Raw genomic sequence first — 23722 nt, forward strand, 5'->3', positions numbered from 1 at the left:
TGCACTCCCGGTGGAGGGCGAAGGGAGGAACTGGCAGGGCTGGCCTGCAGTCGGAAGACTGCAGGTTCACTGGAGGGTAAAGGTACATTATGCTTGATACCCAGAATTTAGGAGAGCGAAGAAGGTGGCACCTAATAGATGTCACACTTCTTCCTTTCCCTCAGCAAGAAGTGGCAATACGGAGAGGGCATCCTTCTAGGAAGCAAACGCAAGCGTTACCTGCCTGCATCAGCTCCACTGGGTTGCATAAGGCTCATTTAGTGCCCGGTAATGAACTTAATTTAAGCATGCATGTCCCTGCCCTCGCCTTCTTACTCCGCGCTGCAGACTTGCGAGTTTGCTTATGCTAAAGGGCAGAGCAAAAATAAATTTCCATACTCCCAGGCATGTTCCATCAGCCTGTGCTGGAGCGCGGGCCGCTGTCCAAATAGTTTGGCTATGAAGTGAGTTTGGGCTGCGGGACAGGCTCCGACCTGCCCTTGAAATGGCATGACTATGACACCGGGGTCCTGCTTTTCTGCTTCCTGCCCCCAGCCACAGCCGCACCGCTCGGGCCGCCCTCACACGACCCCGGCCGTTGTGTGGTGGGCCGGGAGGAGGGCAGCACGGCCACTGGGGAACGTAAAACACGGGTCGGGCACGGCTGGGGCTCGGGCAAGGATCCTCCTTGGCACTGGTTGTGTACGAGGGGTGCCAGGGGGACCCGGGGGGTCCAGCTCAGAGCCTGCGGGGCGGCTGGGGCCGGGCCGTGCCCCCCCCCCCCCCCGGGACTACAGCTCCCAGGGCCGCCGGCGGGTCACGTGGTGCCGCCCGCCGGTCACGTGCCCCGCCAGCCCCTTTGTTTTGAGCGGCGCTGGCAGCGCGACCGGCAGCGGCGGGGAGAGGCCCGCACTGCTCCGCTCCGCACCGAGCACCCAGCCCCAAGCCTCGCGGCGGCGGCGGCAGCAGCACCGCCGGGCACAGCGCGGCCTGGCCCGGCCCGGCCCGGCCCCTGCTCGGCTGTGAGTGCGGGGCGGGGGGTGGTTGGCAGCGCCGGGCTCCCGGTCGCTGAGGGGCGGCCACCGGGCGCAGCGCTACGCCGAGGTGAGGACGGAGGGCGGCGCGGCCCGGCCCGGCCCGGCCCGTTAGACGCGGGGTGGCAGCGCCACGGCTTCACGGCGGCGGAGGGGCCGGCGGGAGAGCCGGTGCCGGGCCGTGCCGTGCCGTGCCGGATGCCGTGTGTGTGGGGGGGATGTCCCGGCCCCCGCGCGGGGTGGGCGGCGCGGCCCGGCCGGCGGAGCGCGGGGCCGGGCGGTCCCGGTGCCCCCCCGGTGCCCGCGGCCGTTCCGCTGCTGCCGCCTCCCCGCGCCCCCCGGACGGTGGGGGGCGGGGGGAGAGTCCCCGCGGGCGCTGATTGGGCGGGCGGTCGGGGGGAGGCGGGGCCGCGGCGCGGGGCTGGCCGCGGATTGGTCGGGGCGCGGGGGGGCCGTCGCTAGGGCGGCCTGGGGTGAAGGTGAGCTGGAGGGCGCGCGTGCGCGCGGCGGCTGTGGGCGAGGGGAGCGGGCGGCGGCGTCGCGCATGCGCACGGGGGGGCGCCGCCATTTTGTGCTCGGGTCGGCGCCGACCATGACGGTAGCGGGGTCGGCGGCGGCTCCGGGACGTGGTGCTGGCGGCGTGCCCCTCGTTTACTCCCTTCATTTACCAAAAGGTTACCTAAAATCTGCACATGCTAAAGGTGTTCTTACTTTGTTGCTTCTTTTTTTGCATGTGCGTGTGGCTTTTTTTGGACTTAATTAACCATAGTCTCATGTCCAAATCAGTTCCTGTTTTTGCTTGATGGTTTTTGAGGACACTTAGACTTTTTATGTGTCATGAACTTGTTTATTTCTGAATGTTGGCATTCAGAATATTTTTTACCCATAGTAGTGACTTATATTCTAGTAGAAGACTTGAGTGTCATCCAAACACTAAATTTCTCCTGCAAAACAATAAATAATGATAATAAATGAGTCCCTTAAAACCAGTATCTTTCTTCATATATATATCACAGAGAAGTAAAAAGAAATGCTGTGTTTGCTGGAGGAAAAGCTTATGCTTTTTTCTGTCTTTTTTTTTTTCTTTAAGAACTTCGAGCGCATGTTGTGGGTTTAGCTAGCTTGTTGCAGTAGATAAGAGTTATTGACTGATGTCTGTGGTATCTGTACATCTGAGATAAAGCACACTTGCAGGTCGTGTTGTTTGAAGTTATTAGCCAGACCTGCACTAGAGTTACTGGGATTCAGGCTGGAGAGGGGAGAAAACTTCATTTTCTGACTTTGCATTACCTCAGGGGAGCTGTTAAAAACATCGTGCTAGGTAGCAGCAGGTGTGATGCTCCGTGCCTGAGCTGCTGCAGGGCAGTGCTGGGGCCCGGGGACGGTCCTTGCCCTTCCCCAGGGCAGCCGCACGTGTCCAGCACCTCCTTTTTCTCTCTGAACAGATGGTCACTGGTCCTGTCATGCCACACAAGTGCCAGCGTTGACCTGAGGGAGTAGCGGGTGCCGGTACTGGGTGGAAGCCACCTCCCTTGGCAGCAGCAGAGGCTCAGCTTCAGGTACTCTGAAACTGCACCCTTAGGGTGAGCTTTGAGGGTACGCTCAGGCACGCCTGCTGACAAGCTGTTTGTGAGCAGCCTCACCTTTGTGTAGGCTGCATGTTTCTCCTGTTTCTCTCTGTCAGTTCTGCTTGTGAGCCGAACTGGCTCTGTGATAAAAAGCAAAACAAAATCAACCAGCATGTGGTTAGCTGTTGACAGAGCTGTGGAGGAAAGGGGAGGGATAAAAAACATGGGGGTGTTGTTGTGGCGGCAGGGTGAGTTCAGAGTAACAAAGTAATTTGTACAGGAACAGTTTACTGATACAAGGTGTTGGGACAAGCATTCTGTGTACCTGATTTACTGACCTCTGAATGACAGCTATCCTCGGGTTATTTATGAGGAACCTCTTCTGTAGACAAGCCCACAAACAATGTAGACCTTAAGGAAATAGAGAAACTTGATCTTCAGTAAACCCAGCTTAGTCTAGAGATGTGTGTGCAGGTAATATTCATGCAAGAGCCATGTCCGTATTGTTAAAGCATTTTTAAAACCTGTTGATGTAAGTGTAATTATTTTTCCCCTTCCATTTCTTTTGAATAGATAACATCTTTGATTTGTTTAAGGTCCTTTCTTGGTGCCCCTTACTCAGACAAGCAGTCCAACGCGTTCTGTGTTTTTTTTTTTTATATATCTCATAATAATTCCTAATACCTGCCTTTAGGGATTATTTTTCTGCTTTGTCTAAACTTATTGTAGAGATCTCAGTGTGAAAGTAGCCCAAAAATGCTTTATAATGCAGAGTCTGCAGGCATGTGTAGTTACCTTTGTATACACTGAAGATGCAGCCAGGTATATCTTCTTGCAAGTTTTTCCCCCCTTTGTGTGCTAGACAGCTCAGCATCAGGCACAGATTCCCCTCTGCTCTGCTCTGCTATGAGACTGAAAGATGGGGCAGGCAGCTGGAAGTAGTGGCATTTTAAGGCTGCCAGAGCAAGATTTGCAAGAAGACTGACTGTAGGCATGTCTGATGGAGCTGAACATGCGGTAGTGTTATTGATAGTCTTACATAATTACTTAAAGCAAACCTACAGAAGTAATTGACTAGGTAGAAATCAAATCCTTGTATATTCAAAAACAGTCCTTTCTGCAGTGGAGTTTAATTCTTCTTCCATTCTGGTCTCTTATCTGTGATGACGTGGTATTTATCCCCGGCTTAGTTTTTGCTCCATGGATTTTTCAGTCTCCCATCTCTTTAATCCATTATGGCATTTAAAAACAAACAAAAAAACAGAACCACCATCATTTGCTGACCAATTTTGTCTTATTCCAAGTTCCCAGCATAAAGATGATGTTGCTTCTTCCAGTGAGCAGTCTTCACCCAGAGGCTTTATTTCCATTTGTTAGTGATTGCGTTATATGGTTCTTTTAAGACTTTAACTGTTCACATAATGAGATTGATTTTTGAACACCTTTTTTTTCCTCACAGTTTTTTGCCCTCTCATGCAATATGCCAGTGTCCTGTTTCTGATTCCAGGCTAGCTTTGCTTTGGAAAAGCTCCATTAACTTCAGTGAAATTCTGGCTTTAAGCTGTGACACCAGAATCAGGCCTTTAGCGTTTGTTTTCATAGGTATGTTTCCCTTTTCTACTTCTGATGCTTTGTTTCTGCCCGCTTTCTCACTCTGAGTAGTGTAGAGTTAATTGCAGATCGAGCCCCGTGTAAGGGTTAGGGTGTTAACAACAGAGCTGTTGAGAGGGTGGCTGCAGCAGTGGTGGTTGTTGTTCTTGGTTTTTATGTGGCCTGCGTCATTACGGGGTAGAACAGTTGTGAAATATCTTGGATAGAGTATCTGTTGCAGATCAGGCTGTGGAATTATGCCTTGTTAACTGATTGCCTCAGAGAGATTTTACTAGATATGCTCATCACAACAGTGTTTTTCAGACAGTGAAGTGACACTTGATCTTGTTTTAATTCAAGTTAAAGGAAGTATTTTGTAGGATAAATGAGCCGTACCAAGAATCTGCCTTGTAAATATGTGTGAGAAATTCTTTATGGAAAATGAGAAGTCAGAAACGTCTTTTCTCAACGAGTAGATGCATAGCGCATATTCTTGGTCTTTATAAAGACGGTATCTTTTAAAGGGGCTGTGTTTATTTAAAAGAAGGTTTTTCTTAAGGAACAATGCCTTTTTTTTTTTTTGTATTCTATATTAAGTGATGATGCAGCCAGATTCGGATTGGGTAATTGCAGCTCTAAAGACACTGGCATGTCAGGAAATGAAAACTGAGTTAGGTGCTAACGTTTACTGGCTGTAAGTGGGGAATGAGGGAAACTGAATGTAATCCCTTGGATTATTTAGGGAATAAATATTTCCGTAAGTTTTAAAATAATTCAGTATATGTCTTTCTAGACTTGAAAGTAAGTGCTTTTGGAGTGGCATCTTTGTCAGCCCCATGTGGGCATTCTACCCAGCTTCTTGCTGCCTCAGTATATTTTGGTGGGCAGTCATCGAGTTCATTTTAAAGTTCAGGAGTGGCAAAGAGCCCTGTTGCTGCTAGATTTGTTGATCATGTTACGTCTAATATGCAGAATCTGCAAAATCAGCTGCATTTTCTTTACTTGAAAACTTTAGATTTGGCATTTACTAACATAGTATTTTTGCAGCTTCAGCGCTCTGATAGCACTACTGTGTGTTTATGTGCTGGGGGGAGGCTGTACACTCTGTACTTGAAACTGGAAAGTGAGCAGAAATGTTGCTAGTAATTTTTTGCTAGTAGTACTTAGGAAAACAGAAAATCTGCCTTTACTCAGTAAATTGCCCTTGGTCCCAAGTTTAGGTGTTTTTTTTTAATGCAAGTAAATTTAATCATTTCTCCATTCTGTTTTGCACATCAGTGGTTTACACTCATAACTGATTTGAATCTTATCAGTGAACTAACTTCTAGGTGCAGGGAACAAAAAAGTAAAAACAGTTCTTACAGTCCAAGTTGTTCATTGAGATAACTGAAGGTTGTTAAACACTAGTATTATAAAGCTGTATTACGATCAACATAAATCACTCCTTTATTTTCATTATTATCTCAAGTGATTTTTTATATTGCAAATTTCATTCTGTTTTTTCAACCTTTGATAGTGTTAAATGGAGGCTCCAGTTGAAATGAGGATTACACTGAAAAAATGAGAAAAGCCCAAGCTCTGGATCTTTATACAGGAAAGCCCTTGGTTTCTGTCAGTAAAGTGATTTGCTGAAGCTGAGGCCTCACTTTATTTATCTTGAACACTAAGGCAATGCCTGGGGTGCTGGGACAGACAGAATTTGTCATCAATAATGCCTGTGCATAATATACATATACTACATAGGGTATGGTTTGTATTTAACACATAACAGATGATGCTGCATTGCCCTGCACGAGGTCATTTGCCCAATAATACTCTGTCACCTCTAGAAAAGGTCAAAACTTGTGCCAATTATTAGTGACCAAACAAGTGTCTTGTCTAATTATTGTGATGAAATGAAGAATATACCAAACTGAATACTGAAGTGTTTTAATTTTTCAGACCGTAGCACTGTGAAGGAGAAACTCAGACAACTTTTCTCAATGACTCTATAGCCAACTAATGTAACAATGGTACTAATATTGGGACGCAGACTGAATAGAGAGGATAGTGGGATACGAGATTCCCCTGCAACCAAGCGGAAAGTTTTTGAAATGGACCCAAAATCGTTGTCAGGCCCTGAGTTTTTCGACTTCTCCTCGGGATCATCACATGCTGAAAGCATTCTCCAGATCTTCAATGAATTCCGAGACAGCCGGTTGTTCACAGATGTCATTATCTGTGTGGAAGGACGGGAGTTTCCCTGCCATCGAGCGGTTCTCTCAGCCTGCAGCAGCTACTTCAGAGCTATGTTTTGCAATGATCATAGAGAAAGCAGAGAGATGTTGGTGGAGATCAATGGCATTTTAGCTGAAGCTATGGATTGCTTTTTACAGTATGTGTACACTGGCAAGGTGAAAATCACCACAGAGAATGTGCAGTATCTCTTTGAAACATCAAGCCTCTTTCAGATTAGTGTTTTACGTGATGCCTGTGCCAAGTTCCTGGAGGAGCAGCTGGATCCCTGTAACTGCCTGGGAATCCAGCGCTTTGCAGATACGCACTCGCTCAAGACACTGTTCACCAAGTGCAGGAATTTTGCGCTGCAGACATTTGAAGACGTGTCTCAGCATGAAGAGTTCCTCGAGCTGGGGAAAGATGAGCTTATTGATTACATTTGCAGTGATGAACTGGTGATCACTAAGGAAGAGATGGTGTTTGAAGCTGTCATGCGCTGGGTGTACCGGGCAGTTGAGTTGCGAAGACCAGTGTTGCATGAGCTTCTGACACATGTCAGGCTCCCACTACTACACCCAAACTACTTTGTTCAGACTGTAGAGGTGGACCAGCTGATTCAGAATTCCCCTGAGTGCTATCAGCTGCTGCATGAAGCCAGGCGGTACCATATCCTTGGAAATGAGATGATGTCTCCCAGGACTAGGCCACGCAGGTGAGGAAATAATTTTTTTTGACTTCTTCCTGTAATAGGAGGACACGGTTTGATGTACAGATGTTTGGTATACACTCCCAGAACAAAAATATTTTTCAGACAATTTTATTTTCTGTTCTGGAGCACTACAGTTACACCTGTGTACTTCCCCACAACACATGAAGCCCACACATGTCTACAAAATAGAAATAAAGGAGTTTTTTTGCATAGATCGTTCCGTTGCTATGGAGTAAATGACCACTCGGGTAAGTTAAGCTATTTGACCTTGTAAGTAAAATATTTTCTGAAGGTTAATGTTTGCTGGATGTGATCTTTAGTTATTTCATACAGTGGTAGCATCTTGAAAACAGCTTACTATGCTGTAGCACGTAAACAATTCCGTTTCCCAACCTTCTTTCTTTTCATAACAGTTAAGTAAGTGCACAGTGTGCTATAAAGGATATGGATGAGGATATGTATACAGAACATGTTGCATCGCAGAATGCTTTACGAATGGAGTAGTATAAAAAATTGCAGAAGACAACAGAACAACAGGTTCTTAACTATAAAGAAACTGTATCTTTCATTTTTAAAGAATTACAAAACAGTTCCTGAAATACTTCATACTTATTCCATGACATTTGAATAATCCAGTATTACTGTGTGTCACAAAAATGCAAATGGTGACTGAATTTGCAAGAGGAAGACCATACCTGGCATTTATGGTCAGTGGTGGTTATGATCCTCCCCCTGCCCCAAAGAGAACTTTCCCAGTAAAAGCTTTACCACTACGTGGTAGTTGATGTCACAGTTTAACTCCAGCTGATTTAAATTGCAGTTTTAAAATCATGTGCTGTACTGAGGTGATGCAATGATCTAGTCTGGACAAACAGTTAGATTGTGTTAGGAGTTACTCCTCTTTGTTTATTCTTATTCTTAGTCATACGTGGTTGCTGTGCAGTGACTGTGCAGGAAACCTTAATTTTTTTGGCATGTGTTACAGGCCTTCCTATAGGGGGAAAAAAACATTTGGAAACCATTTGTCCCATTAGTGGCTTTCCAGTCTTGAATCCTGCTGTGAGAGAAGTAATTCCTCTTGAACTCCTTGCAGCCCTGCTGTTTGGCTTTCAAAGCTGTACAGTGCCGTGGAGGGTCTGGAGGCTTTTGGTTTACTGGAGGTTGGAAACTGGTGTCTACAAGTTTCAGAAGCCTTCCCTGAGCTTGGACCTGGGCGGGGGGGGGGGAGGTGTGGTGATCTGAGAGCTTAGACCAAAGACCTTGTTTTGTGAATTGGAGAGGGGGCTGCATCTTGTGGTGTTTGGTGTGGTGTTTGTAAGTTTATTATTCACTTTGATAAACAACAAAGCACCTTTGCTTAGACCCAAAACCCTTCTCAGAGTGCAGGGTATATACATATGTATATACGTACCTAGGGTTCTGAATAGACTCACCATGGCATTCCCATTTGTAAATTAAATTCCTTGTCTAATACAGGTGATTTTGGGATGGGTGTCTGTGTTTTCACTGCTGGACTTAATAAACCACGTTGAATTTGAGTAGGCAGGAATGAGAGAAGTAATTTACAGAGAGAAACTGGCCGGCCTCCCAGCAGGATTTTTTCCCCCTTTTCTATATTACATTCATGAAATAGTTCTTTGTCATTTGTTTCTGTTGCCTATTTGTTTCTGTTGCCTATAGCAAAAAGAGATCCTGTTGTAAAACAGTTACCAGGTCCCACTTTGCTGATGTTCTCATCACACCTCTTCTGGGTGTTTCTTGGGGTTTTAGGGAGGAGAGGACACTGGGAAGGTTTTTTTTCTTGAATTCCTCTAAATACTTTTTTAATATATGAACCCTTTCTAAAATGAAACTGTGCAGGATCAGAAAGCTTCCAAACCAATGCTTTTACTGAAACTTACAGAAATTAATTGTGATTCCTTGTATGGGTATATATGCAATTATGGATAAAGTGGGTTCTACACATTTCTTTTTAGGAGAACAGTGTAGACTGCGTTTTTGGTTAACTCTTTCTTTTTTTAAGCTACTAAAGAGTTAACCTGAAGTAAACAGAAGCTTAAAACATGGGGTAACCTGCTCACTCTTTTAATGTTCTATGCCACTAGGCATTGTTGACAAACACAAAGGTCTTTCTGAAGTTCTTTTCAGTTACATTCATGCAATGATAGTGACATCTTGAGGTTGTCTCACTCCTTTCAAGTCTCTCTTGTCCCCTGCTGGCTGTGCTGCACAGCAAATCTCCAAGCCAAGGTGAAGCAGTGAGCAACAGTGATTTTCCATATACAAAACAAAGCAGGCTCTTACTTCTGCATGGCTCAAATTATCTTCAGATTTTCATATACCCATGAGTTCTTTAATCACACAGCTCCTTTAAAGATGTCTGATGGCGTGAATGTTCACTTTAACAGGTTAGGTGTTACTACATTTATACATCTTAACACATTCTTTTTGGCTGCTTTTAGAAAAGTTTTAATGTAATTCCTTATTTTTTTCTCCAAGGAGGTGACTGTGTTTCACTTTACATTTGTCATGCCATTTGCTACACAAGTGAATTAACAGGAGAAAATGTAGTAACTTAAAAACCTTGTAACTTACCTCCTGAGCTTAAAATGTTTTTGTATGGAATCTCTTTGAATTACTGAAGGTTCTTCAGTCCAGCTAACACATTGATGGTTATCATTGTCATCTAGGCTAAAAGTCTGCATACAGCTCAGGACCCCCTTGGAAACCTCTTTTTTGATGTCCTGGATTATGATATTCTGTTATCTGTCTTACACTCTTCCATTATCTTGCCTCTAAGTAACCACAGGGTCTCTTCTGGAATCTCTTAAGTGCCTGTTTTAGCTCACCTCTGGTACTCTGCTCTCGCTGTTACCTTTGAGTGCTACAAGGAGGGCTTCTTGTACTGCTGGCTGAGATCGTGTCTTCTCTGGGAATGACAGCTTCTAATCTCCATTCATATATACCATTAGTTCTTTTCTGGAATTAGATGTTGCATGTATGTTCTTTGTGTGTATTCCCCCACACACTTTTTTTTAATTGTGTCCTCTGTCATCTACTAGAAGGCTTTTGAACTAACTTTAAAACCTCTACAGCACAAGACTCCTTCAAGAAGTAACAGAGAAAAAATTTACTTCTTAACTGAAGTAGTTATATGGCTATGTAGGTAATAAAAATTTGAGGAAACACTACTTTGACCGTGGAGTTAAAATATTCTACTGAACTAATAGTTCCTTTAAATAGCAAAACTCTCATTGCAATTCATAAAGAGCCCTATCCAATCAAAGTTTTTTCATTTAATTTTAAAATAAAGATTGCCAGTCCAGCACAGTAAGCTTTTCATTAAGTCAAAGCCTTGGTTCTAGTCTAAAAAGTAATCAACGAACAAACATCTTGTGTATGTGCAGTTAGTTGATATGTTTGGGCTTGCCTCTAGACAAATTATGAGACAAATATCTTGCTCTTGAGAAAGCTCTTTTCTTTTTCTGGGTAATACTTTGCTGGCACAGAAAGTTCCCCTCTCTCTCTCTTTGAGAGATTCTTTTCAGTCGTTCCTCTTAAAAACAATAACAGTAAATACATAGAAAGCAGGAACCTGTGTCACTTCAAAGTTGAGCAGCTGAAGAGTGTTTCTTCTGAGTAGTTAAGGTGCGTAAGCGTGCTTCCTCTGTTACAGATCTTCACTACGTAATCTTATAGTACATTTTCATTTATTGTTGTCTTTATGTAAAATATTTGGAGAAGGAAGTTAAACGTAACTTATGATGTGCGGTGACAAGGAAGATAAGAGCTAGTTTTGTTCTTGACGCTTCAAAATGGGGGAAATGTCATCAGGTTTTATAAGCTAGTATGTGTGTAAGTTCACATATTAGGAAATTTGGATACAGATCATGAGACTTATCTCAAATACAATCAAAGGGCAATTTTTTGAGAGGACTGCAGTCCTCAGCAACGATACAAATGAGTTCTCTATTCATTTGGAGATCAAAGTTAAAAGAAAGCACAGGACAACAAAAAGGCTTACTAAAAATCAAGTCAGTGTTGTGTTGTTATACTTGGTTAGTAGACAACGGTTCTTGAAATAACTATCAGTGCAGAATTCTTTTTAAAGAACCCTGAAAAGAGTGGATTTTGAGAAATGCTAGTAAGTTACAGGTTTTAACAATGAGTCATAATTTGATTCGTATGTAGAAGATGACTGGTACATTCAAATGTGGATTAAAATACAATGAATTTCTATTACTGTGAACATGGAATAGGTATAATGCAGAAGGATCAGGCTAGTAGGAGAAAAAGAGCATGAAACAATTTAAAAAGCTTATTTGTATATACTGCAGACTGTCTAATGCTAAACTTTTCACCAAGTTCTAGTGCTCATTTTAGGGGTGAATTTTTGTTTTATCATTCCTTAATGTCTCAGTCTGTCACTACGCTTTTTATATTGGTGGTGCCTTTTTTAAACTGTATTGTTTCTAGGATTTTTTTCTCTCCTCTTTATTTTGGTGACTCTGCCTTCAGTTTTCTTCCTTCTCCAGGAAATAACCTAAACATTTTAGAGGTGTTTTAAATTGTGTAATACTTGAACAATGTGAAGTGCTATAAATTTCATAACTTTTGATGGGAACGGGGACTGGTTTCAGTGTGAAGAATAGATAATTACAGTTTTGCAACAGGTTACTCACCTAATTGTCTAAGACCTTGAACATTTTTCTGATATCTCTGTGCACCTATTAGACTATGGGCTTTCTGTATTTTTAATTTGAGATTTTTTTTTACTAGCCTACTGTGCAGTGTGACTCCATGTATGCAAAAAAAAAAAAAAAAAAAGGTCTGTGTGGTAACATCTCATATAATGAGACAAGAGGAAGCAATGAAAACCTGTCACTGATTTTGGGGGGGAGGTTAGAGGAGAGGGATGGTATAGGAGCAAATAGTAAGCTTTCTGGTTATTACTTTTTAAGCAGTTTTTGTAGACAGTGCTGTTTGGCTTTCATGTTCTAATAACTTTAACATCTTAGTTTTCTGTTCTCACTTTTTTTAGATCAACTGGTTATTCAGAGGTGATAGTTGTTGTTGGAGGCTGTGAACGAGTTGGAGGGTTTAACCTGCCGTATACCGAGTGCTACGATCCTGTAACAGGAGAGTGGAAGTCACTGGCTAAACTTCCAGAGTTTACCAAGTCTGAGTATGCAGTGTGCGCTCTGCGGAATGATATTCTTGTTTCAGGTGAATAATTCTTTTGACTTCTAGCACCTGAGTTGGGGATATATTCATGCCAGCCTTTTATGGCAAAATGGGCAATGTGTTTTAAGACACCTCTCATTCAGCCTTTTAGGAATGGTAGATATTATGGTACAGCTGCTAATTTAGATACTAAGTACCAGATGTTAGTTTAAGCAAAGAATCTGTCTCCCTTTGTCATTTGAGCAAAACTTAAACGAAGAAGGTGGATGCATGGATCAAATAGAGGGTAACAGCTAAGAATGTGTCATAAGGCACAAACCCTTAAGATAACTGTTTTGAGTATCTCATCCAGGTAGTGATACTGAAGGAAATCTGGGCAAAAAGCCATTAGATTATTTCTTGAGATTGGAATGCATTTTAGTGTGATATCAGCATGTTATGGTTCACAGAAGTAAAATCATAGTATCATTCAGGTTGGAAAAGACCTCTAGAGCATCGAGTCCAGCCTTTAACCTAGTACTGACAAGTCCACCACTAAACCATGCTATTAAGTTCTACATCTACACGTTTCTTGAAGACCTCCAGGGATGGTGACCAACCACTTCCATGGGCAGCCTATTCCAGTGCTGCACAACCCTTTCAGTAAAGAAATTTCTCCTAATACCTGACCTAAACCTCCCCTGGTGCAAGTTGAGGCCATTTCCCCTCAGCTTATCACTTGGTGCTTGGGAGAAGAGCTCAATCCCCACCTCACTACAACTTTAAGGTAATTGTAAAATACAGTAAGATCTCCCTGGGCTGCCTTTTCTCCAAGCTAAACAACCCCAGCTCCTTCAGCCACTCCTCATAAAATAACTTACTATATCTTTTTATTTTTTAAAATCCACTGAAACTGAATTTTCCAATCAAGTACAAAGATCTTTATTACTGAAACAGGATATAATTTCATTACACACTGTGGAGGGGCATGTTGGGAGTTGACCTTTCTCATTCAAGCATGAATTTATTCAGATTGACATATTTGTTCTTAAAGGTGGAAGAATCAATAGTCGGGATGTTTGGATTTATAACTCTCAGCTTAACATTTGGATCAGAGTTGCCTCCTTAAATAAAGGCAGATGGCGTCATAAAATGGCTGTGCTTCTTGGTAAAGTAAGAGAAGTATATTTATAATTTCTTTAGCTGTGATATTCTATGTGTATAAGAAAATAGTGGAGAAAAACACACATGTACATATTTAGTTTTACTTTGCACTCCCTATCAAATCATTTCATATTTTCAAATAAAATAATGTTTAAAATAACTGTGCTCTTGATCAGTCAGATACTGTCCATGGATATGAAAATCATGTTACTTGTCTACGGTTCTTCTGTGATCTTTTCATTGAACTGTCTGATCTCCAAGAAAAAACTTCTTTGCAGGCAAAGATGTATCAGGATTTGTCCATTTCAAAAGTGTTTTCAAAGTTTAATAGTTCGTGTAGTTATTTAAAGCAGTACTACTTTGTTATCCATTTCTGTGCTTTTATTTACTATTTTATATTAAAGTTAAATATATTTCTATGAGAAGATAGAATTTTTTGCTGTATTTTAAAGGCATATGTGCCTTAACATAAAAGCAACTGAATCTGTTAATTAAACTTAGGGAAAGTGTGTGTGTTGCCCCTTGGAGTAGTTTTTTTAGAAATGGAACAAGTAGAGGAAAGAAGGTAGACACAATTGATAATGAACTCTGCTTCTTAAATATGAGAGAAGCAACAGGAAAGAAAGAAGGTTTGTGAACTGAGAAGGAATGTTTTTGTAAGCAAGGGAGGTGGGGAAGAAAGAGAAAAGCAAAGGTATGTGCAGGTGGACTTTTGCTGTTGCTGAATGTAGTCTTTAACAAGTGAAATGCAGAGAAATGCCTTCTCTTACAAGTGCCATTCAAATAGGAAGCCTCTGTGTTTTATTATAATGCTATGCTTTGGATGTCTGTTTGCAGTATTCTTCCATGTGTGACTGAACGGAAACTCTCCTGGGAGTTCTTAACTATTATAAAGAATTTGGCTACAAATAATTTTTTTATAATAGTATCCCTTCCTAAATCTAACAAATTAGGATTTCTGCAGCATTAAATTAATTGAATATTTAAATGTAATAACTAATCTAAAAATGAAATGATGATACTTTTCACCACTGCATAGGTATATGTTGTTGGAGGATATGATGGGCAAAACCGCCTCAGCAGCGTGGAGTGTTACGATTCATTTTCCAATCGATGGACGGAGGTGGCTCCCCTTAAAGAAGCTGTGAGCTCTCCAGCAGTCACCAGCTGTGTTGGCAAACTGTTTGTGATCGGGGGTGGTCCTGATGACAACACATGCTCTGACAAGGTTGGTTAACTGGGGTTGTATCTTCTATCCACAGTAAAGGGAAATGCTGGTTTAAAAATACATCGTGCTGAGATCTGTATTAATCAGTTTGAGTGGAGGATGGAATTACAGTACAAAAATATGTAGTAGAAAACATTAACTAGTATGCTGTTACTTGGTCTCATTAGTGTGCTATTACTTCGTCTCTGTTGTGGGTGCTGTCACTGGCTTCACGTATTAAGTGAGCTGTGTGAATGCTTAAATCAAAGTGTTGGGAAAATGGTGTTAAATATAGTGCATATAAAGACATTATTGATATATGGACCTAAATTGAATTAATACTGGCTTCATTCTCTTGGTGAGTTATTGATTCTCTGCCCTTGTTATAATCTCTGTGGGTCTGCCATGTTATAATTTCAATTAGACTTCTAATACCACATGCCTGTTTGTTTTCAGGTTCAGTCTTACGATCCTGATACTAATTCTTGGTTGCTCCGTGCAACTATCCCTATTGCGAAAAGGTGCATTACAGCTGTCTCTCTAAACAATCTGATCTATGTTGCTGGTGGTCTTACCAAAGCAATATACTGCTATGATCCGGTTGAGGACTACTGGATACATGTACAGAATACATTCAGCAGACAGGTAATAAACACTGAAAGGGTGTAGATGCCTGAAAAGTATTTTTTTTTTTTACATGAATATATTGACAGGAAATGAGTAGAGACTTGTTTAGCCCTGGCAAAATTGCATCTCTGATTCTGCTTCATCTATGTAATTCAAAACCTCACAGAAGAGTTTCTAAACCAGTAGTATTTCGTCTGAGTGTCAGTTAGCCAGCCCAATCTTTGAGAGCAGTTACTGTTGGATGACAGTATAACAGTATGATGGATAACATTTAAGTGTCTAGAAATTGATCTCTGTCAAGCTCTATTACATGTTGGTTTTTTAAATTTAGATTGAAAATAGTAATTTCCTTTTAGTTGATTAAAGCCTTCCAATGCAACAAAAAGCATTGAAGGATGCGTTTACAGTGGGGGGGGGAAAAAATACTATTTAGCATGAAGTATCTGACTTAAGCAGTGAGAACTGTATCACTTCAATTTATGGAATGCTTAGCAGCACTTAAGAAAAAAGTGTCCCTTCAGTAGTACAGTGTGTGTGTTGATTTGACTTTTCCCTATGTTCTTTAATATCTGCCAAACACCTCCTCTGCTGTTTCTACCTTGACAAAGATGGTTTTTCTTCTTTCCCTCTCCTTTATATTTTCTGCCCAGTTCTCTATTTTACTATTCTTCCATGCCTGGTTTTAAGGAAAAAATAAAACTTAACTTTCTTTGTCTCAAATAAGACAGTGTTGTCACTTCTTATTCATTCATTCTTAGTCATGTTTTTATCCTATCCCCTGTTTACATCCCTCTTTATCTGTTACTCCTCCAAGGTGCTAGTTCTCTTTTTTTTTTTTTGCATTAGTAGTACCTGCTGTGGTCCCTTTTCTGAAAACCTTTTGTTATCTTTCCCCTTTCCTTATCTCAGGTATTTAAATGGTCATCTCTGAGTATGATATTCAGCTGTATTCCACTGTATCCCTTGGGTGAGCTACATAAAGTGAAGGCTTGGACCTGAAATAGCCCTTTCTGTAGGATCGTGTTGCTGCTTTCTCCAACTGCTGAGCTTTCTACTCAGCTTTTTTTTAGAAGGAAATAACAAACAGTGTTTACAAATGGTAGTTGCAATGCTGTCCTTCTACTGGGGTAGACATGCAGGAATTGAGATCTTGCTTTTTTTTTTCTTTCAATAATCATGTATTCACTTGTATATTTTGAAACAGGAGAATTGTGGCATGTCTGTGTGTAATGGAAAAATCTATATCCTTGGTGGAAGACGAGAAAATGGTGAAGCCACAGACACTATTCTTTGCTATGATCCTGCAACAGGCATTATCACAGGAGTAGCAGCTATGCCCAGGCCAGTATCGTATCATGGCTGTGTGACGATTCATAGATATAATGAAAAAGGCTTTAAACTGTAATATTTTTTTTTTCCTGGGGGGGAGGAAGAAATAGCAGGATTGAATCCAGTGGTCTGCTGCAAGGCAGGTTTTTAAATCCTGAAGTGGGAAAATGCCCTTTCCTTACCTAAGTGTCATGAAAATTGTATCCTGTGCCTTTAAAAAAAAAAAAAAAAAGCAGGGGGTTAATTTAAATTAAAAATAAAACTAGTCTACAAATCTGTATAGTTACCAGAGTATGTTGTACTGGTGATCAGAAAGGTTGCCCTATGTGTGTTAAGTAGTTAAAATCTTGGAAGCTTTGTGGGGAAAGTGCCTTCACAAGCACTTGTGCCTGTGTCTGAAGAAGCAATACCTACAAGGTTTCAGGTTCTGCTACTTGAAAAAATATGTAGCAAATAAATTTCAAAGAAGCATCTAGTAATAATTACAGTTAAGAAAAAGCTTGTCTAATTACAATACATATGCAAAGCATTCTTACAAGCAGATTATTTGGCTTAACCAAATAGATTTTATTTAAGATCATGCATGATTTGGGATTTAAAAAAAAAAAGGGGGGGGGGACGGCAGGTTGATTTTAAGCTACGTAGGACAAATATTAGAATACTTGAGAAATGCTTTTCTCTGAAGGAGGACAGTGACATCTTGGTTTTGTGAGCCACTGCAACATACAGTGCTGATTGCATACCTTAACACTATGGACCTTATTCATAGTGTTACTAAATGCTTGTCAGAAATACAAGGCTACATGACATGGAAAACTAGCCACTACTGGGGTGTAGGTATGCATCTGTAAAGCAGATTTGGAATCCTGGTTTTTAACTTCCCGAATAATATGACCGAAGCCTAAAAGTTGCTGGGTTTGTTCTCTGCTCAATGTGAAGCATCTCTAAACTACTCAAGGAATAAAGGAAAGAACTCAGAATTCAACCACTTTTTTGAATTGCATTATAAATTACCTGGTAGAAGACATAGGAACTCAGGTTGTACCCTACAGCTTACAAATTGGTCTTCCAGATCTGTCATCTGAAGAGATGGTGGAGTTACCCACCAAGTATTTTTTGGCCTTTCTTCAGACAATCACTCTAGCTCAATTCGACTACTGTATAAGCTGCTTGGCCACAGATGGAAGAGGTTCTGGAAAGGTCCCTTATGTCACTAGAAAAGAGCTGTGGAGCTGACCATGTAGCCATATGAGGGTAACTCCCACACACCATGTCTGGCTAATTTTGAAGCCTAGAAAGTGCCTATATTTCAACCTGGATTTTTTGTAGTAAAAGTATTTCTTTAATCTTTAAAGTCCTCCTTATATTTGTGTACTATGTCTCATAGTTCCAGTATACAGTTATACAACTGAGGCACAAGTTCTTGAAAACTGAAATAGCACTTGAGAGTTGGAAAATGTATAGTACTTTCTATGTACCAGTTTGCTATTAATCACCAAAAAACTCAGGAACTCCCTTTCAAAGGAATTCTGAGGACAGCAGCCAGTAGGGAAATTGGTCAGTGCCAGGACAGAAAAACATAAGGCTCCTGCAGAGGCACCCTGGCCTCAGGGTTCTGGTCTACATGCTTGCTCAGGAGGGTGAAAACAAGCACCATGTCTGGAACGTCGGTCGTTCCACTGGACTCTCTTCACCATCTGTTTTCCCAGAGTATTTTTTCATGAGATGGAAATTCTGACCCTCAGTGAAGCTATGCCAAATTGGGAGTCATCATTTTCAGTAACATATGGTCGTGACTTTTAAAGAGCACTGGGAGCTGCACTTTGTGATGCATTAACTTGTAACCTCAGGAAAGGACAAAAATAACAGTTTGGGGCTGAATACCAAACACTGCTTTGTATATGTTAAGAATATTGATAAAATACAAATCTCTGCATATCAGTGATGTCATTAGGAAATGGGTCCCTGAGAACACATATTCACAATGCCCTAAATAGGAAGCCATTTGGTAACGTAAGACTTAAATTTAAACCTTTTCTAAGTTTCTTGTGCCTGCTTGCCAAGTGTTACTTTGAAAAGGTTATTTCAGTACCTGTGAATAAGGTCCATTGATAGCAATTGTAATTGCCCAATTAATGATGTTATATACTAACACTGTATAGTTTGTGCTATTGTTGTAAATGACAATGTAAAAAATGATAGGAGCACTTCATTAGAGATGCAGTTTGAAAAATATTCTCCCTTCCTTTGATTTCCTTCTTCTTTGTATTAAGATGTGTGATGCTGATTGTCATGCTAAACTGTCTTTAAACATTCTTTATTCAGTGTCATCTATGTATAGGTATCTTTTAACCTGATTATAATACTGCACTATGTAAATACTGCTTTTTCTGGTTTTGAAAATACAGCTATAAACTGAAATTTCTTAATTATGTACTGTTACCTATTTTTGAAAATGAAAGTGTTTAATGAACCAGTAAATGCAGAAATGTAAAGAGAAGTTTTCCTCTACAGCTATAGTTCTTGAACCTGTACTCAGTGCTGAACAGTTAGGTGTGGAGTATTGCTAAAAGGGCAGTTACTCATGCTATGATTTCCTCAAAACAAACAAGTTCTTTGGTTTGAATCTGTAAGTAATTTTCACTTATAACCTGCTCTGTTTAGAACAGTACTTTCAGATGTACTAGAATTGAACAATTCAACTTCGGTTTAATGAAAATGTACTGTTTCCTAGAAGGATGCTTTAGTCAGGAAATTGCTTTCCTGAGTCACCTGTACTCTGATGCATTTCATTTAGGTGTAGATGGATTCAAAGATTAAAACTCTGACTGTTCTAGCTGATTAGTTTGTGGTTGAGCAGTAAGTTTTGCTGTTTGCATGTTCTGTTGTTTGTTTTCCTCTCAGCCAGGAGAGAAAACTTTTAATGTCTTTCAGTATAATCAAGACTTTCATCATGCATGGTAACAGGTTGGCACCACCAAAGCAGGGCCACCTGCTTAAGATATAATTTCAGCTTAACCATGCACAAGAAGAGGGGATCAGGTGTCTCCAAAGTCACACCTAGAACAAAATTCAAGAGTTGTCTAGTATCTCACTCCAGTAAACAGATAAATATTATAAGTTTCACTCTTAAAAAGAAACTAGAGTGAATGTTTTCCTTCTCTATTTTGCTATCCACTACTTCCTGCTTGAAACTTCATGAGACGTCCTTCTATTCTTAGCAGTATGATCTTAACTGAGAAGAAAGGTGATCTTGCCTTGTGGCCTGGCTTTGAGAAGGCTCTGTATAGAAAGCTTGAGTATTGTGTTGCAGTGTAGCCCATGGCCGCCTGCTTTTGGACAGCCGCTGCATCCCTTCATCTCTCGATTATCAGGCAGCATTGTATGCTTGACAACTATTTGGCTTAGCTGTAGGCTCCCCTCTTAGTACTGCTTAAAAAGGCATGACTTGTGGCATCTCTTCCATTTGTACTACTAGACAGTTAATTTTACAGTATGAGCCTCATGTACATTTTGTCAATTAAGCTCTGTGCTTTCCAGGCTATAGCAGCAAGAATCAACAGTTGTCCTTGTTTGTTTGTTTTTAATTAATTACCCATGCAATTCTCATCAAAGGCTGCTCATTTCGTGGATATCTTTAATGCAAATGATGCTGATATGGGCCTTTATGATAATTCATTCAAGCTTTATAAATGAGGTTTTTACCACTGCAAGACTCTGAGAGAGGCTGTTGACGCAGGAACTGGAGGGGAACTGGAGGTGGTGCTCACCTTGACAGGCTCACAGAGGGAGCTTAGATTACCTTGTGCTTGATGGTCACTTGTGCTTGAGAGCAAGGGCACTGCTGGCTGCTCCAGCTTCTTCCTCAAATAGCTGAGCTCACCACCTTGTCTTAGATGAGTGCTCAATTTATTCTGTGCTTGTTTTATTTGAGGGGCAAGGACAAGAGAAAGCAGTCTCACTTGTGCTTTCAGTTTCCCTCCTAAGCAAGGCAGAGGGGTATGCTGGAGTTGCGCCTTGTTGGGGGTAGGTAGACCTGTGAACTTACTCCAGCTCCAAAGAGACCACAGAGAAGCTTGGGGGGGATGACAGCAGGAGGAAACGAGGGATTGTGCATTTTCTGGGTTTGCTGAACCAAGACATTTGGGATGTTCAGCTTGCAATTCCAGATGCTGAAGCTCAGTTGGTTTAAAAAAATAAAATAAAAAATTACCATTTGTCGAGACTCCTAACTCAAAGATGCATACTTGGTCAAGGGCTTCTAGAGGCAATGTTCAGGAAATGCGATGGTTCATTTCTCCTACTTGCCTAACTGGACAAGTATATCTTTTATTCCATGCCTGAAGATGGCAAAAGCCAATTCAAGAGCATTAAGATGTGATCACTGTGAGGCAACGTGAATGTTTTTGTCTGAATGTAGACCTGTGAATACAAGAAAGTACAAATGTTTCATTGTGCCTGGTTCAAAAATCTGAGCTATATATATATAAAGGTTCTATAAAGTAGGATCTTTATAAGATAAGATTTTTTATGCAAAAATTTGCTATCTGATTGGGGGCCAAACAGTGATATTTTTTTTAATTTATGTATCTAGTATACAAGTTTCCACAACTTACATGATTTCATATGGCATTAATAAATATCCATCTCACTGTCATTCAGTTTATCATGGTCGTGTCAGCGCTGCGAGTGTTACCACAAAACAGTAAGCAGCCTCTTCCTGGCCCCAAACCAGATGTGTTCTCTGTCCCATGTCCTTGTGTCAGCTTCTTCCATAACTAATGCTATGCATACATTTTGTTACTCAAAGTATATAGCCCTGATAAAATTACTAAGAACTCTGCAGGAACATTTTTTTCTACTGAAATGCTCCAGTCTATACTCCTATGTTTGTGTGCACATCCATGTGTGTGAATAGTTTTTGATCATTTTATGATAATACTGTTCTGAGTATGGCATATAAAAAGGCCCCGTGTACAGCATGTTGATAATGTAATTATGGCTTCCTTTGTATCATTAGTTCCAAAGAAAATAGTGCGTTAATATTGAAAAATGTGCCTTCAATTCACTTACATTTTTATCTGTTGTGAAAAAGTTTGGATTATTATTCTTCCTGTTTATTAGGATCGGTCTTACTGTCCAGACTGTTGATGTCCTTCTAAGAGAAATAAATCATTTGTTAGAAGAACAGTTAAAGCTATTGCATAGAATGCACCTAGAATGCTTTCATTATTGCAGTGCTATGGCAGATTTAATCTAGGGAAATTTGTTTTTTCTCTTTGCTGTTTTCAGCACTTCTTAGTGACAACAGATTGGAGTTCAGTCTTTGACTTCCTGTCCTTGATATGTACAGTTCTCTGTTTCTGAACACACTGACTTGTCAGTTGTGTCTTGTTCAATATACACAATACAAAGCAATAATATGATGCAGCACGGCAATAAGCAAAATCAAGAGACTTGAATGTAATATACTATTACTAATTTCATCTATGTAAATGCTAGACCTATGCGGGTTGTTCCCTTTTTGGTGTACCTGTAGCACTTTGGATGAATAGGAACTACTTGGCCATGGAAAGAAAGTTTACCTCCTGAACTTTTATCCAGATGATATTCTCTTCACTTGAAATCATGCTTTGATTTGACTGAAGAAAACAGCAGTTCATGTTTTTCCTTGCCAGTTTCTTTACTAACAGAAACGGAAAAGATTTAAGCTCTGCTAAGAGCTGATCTCGCCTTCAAGGATGATCTGGTACAGCACAAACGACATCTGAACAAGAAGTGCAGACCGCTTGGGGTGTGCCAGAGTCGGTGCAGTGTTGCGGCGTGTATGTCTTCAGATTGTGCTGACAGTAGGAGAGTGACTTTGTAATGTAGTGCAATCGCAATAACATTTACCTGTTATGTTTAAATGTATTTCTTGCATAATTCTTTGGAAGTTGTTTTTTTTTTTTTTTTTAAGTTCGATGTACCTAATAAACATTTGCCTTTTGAATAGTTGGCTGTGCTTTATTTTAGGTCTGAGATCCAGGGAGGGGCTTGGTTGTGTAGAGGAAATTCCTTCCTGTTTTTCTTAGGTCTTCTGTTAGATTCTGCCTATTTGTAGCCTCTTTACGCTGGAGAACTGACAAAGCAGAGCGGGGGCATGTAACACGGCGGTTAGTGCTGGGTATTGGGAAGGGAAAAGGATGAGAACGGGCTCTGAAGGCAAAAAGCGCAGGAAATCAGGAAGGGGTAGCGTAAGGGTAGGAAGGCGACCAGCACCACCACGGCTTGGAAAGAGACTGGCACACAGGTGCTTCTCCTGAAGTGAGCTGCTGCCTGGGCTGCTCCCAGCTCCTGCTTGCCAGCGTGTGAGGGTGGTGCTGAGGTGGAACCGACACGGTTTTGGGGATTGCTCTTTCCTGATGAAAGAAGAGAGCATGGGAAACGCCTCTGAGCGCTGCAAGTCCACCACGGGATAGTTCTAAGGCTTAAAAATAGACTGGCAGCGGTGTTTTAACGACATCCTCCTGTTCCTCTTCCCGCTAGCAGGAAAAAGGAAGAAAAGCGAACCGCTTCCCGGTGGGGGCGGGGCGGGGCGGGGGCGCTGTGCGGGGCCGGGGGCTCGGCCACGGCCGGCACGGGGGGCCCCGCTTCCAGACCCCGGAGGCTGCGGGCACTCCTCAGGTGCGGGGCCCCGGGGAGAATCGGGCGGGCTCGGCCCGGCCCCGCCCCGCCGCCGCTGTCCGCCTGCGCGGGCCCCGCCCCGGCGCTGAGGGGCCGCGCGGCCCTGCGCTCATGGCGGCGGTGCTGCGGGCGGCGGCGGGAGGGGGCCGGCGCTGAGCGCGGGCGGCGGGGCCGGGGCCGGGGCCGGGGCCGGGCGGCGGCGCGCGGGTGAGCGGCGGGCAAAAGGGGAAGGACCGGGAGTGAGGTGGGGGGGGGGGGCGGGAGGAGTGCGCGCGGCGGCGGCGGCTTTGTGTGCGCGGGCGGGGGGAGGGGAGGGGAGCAGCGCACGTGGGCTGGGGCCGCGCGGGCACCGCCCCCCACGCCCCGACCCGCCCCGCCCGGCGGGGGCCGGCACCGGGCCCTCGGGGGGCGTTCGGCGGGGAGCCCGCGGCCTGGCGCCGGTAACGCCTCTGCTCATCCCCTCGTCGCA

At 42.3% G+C, this 23722-nt stretch overlaps 1 protein-coding gene across 11 annotated transcripts; it reads left to right on the forward strand.

Moving 5' to 3' along the window:
* Nucleotides 1-805: 805 nt before the first annotated feature.
* KLHL24 (kelch like family member 24) lies at nucleotides 806-23113 on the forward strand. Of its 11 annotated transcripts, none has more exons than XM_035545119.2 (9): nucleotides 829-1083; nucleotides 2459-2572; nucleotides 4041-4183; nucleotides 6113-7100; nucleotides 12139-12323; nucleotides 13315-13433; nucleotides 14464-14652; nucleotides 15088-15276; nucleotides 16463-23113. In XM_035545119.2, exons 4-9 carry the CDS (start codon nucleotides 6181-6183, stop codon nucleotides 16661-16663), a joined length of 1803 nt encoding a protein of 600 aa, XP_035401012.1. In that variant the 5' UTR covers nucleotides 829-1083; nucleotides 2459-2572; nucleotides 4041-4183; nucleotides 6113-6180; the 3' UTR covers nucleotides 16664-23113. The 11 variants fall into 11 exon arrangements, with proteins under 11 accessions (XP_035401008.1, XP_035401007.1, XP_035401012.1 ...); XM_035545120.2 differs by having other exon boundaries at nucleotides 846-1001; XM_035545121.2 differs by lacking the exon at nucleotides 829-1083 and adding an exon at nucleotides 1585-1714.
* Nucleotides 23114-23722: the final 609 nt, after the last annotated feature.

This window comes from Cygnus atratus, chromosome 9, assembly GCF_013377495.2.
Source record: "Cygnus atratus isolate AKBS03 ecotype Queensland, Australia chromosome 9, CAtr_DNAZoo_HiC_assembly, whole genome shotgun sequence".
Lineage (NCBI taxonomy): Eukaryota > Metazoa > Chordata > Aves > Anseriformes > Anatidae > Cygnus > Cygnus atratus.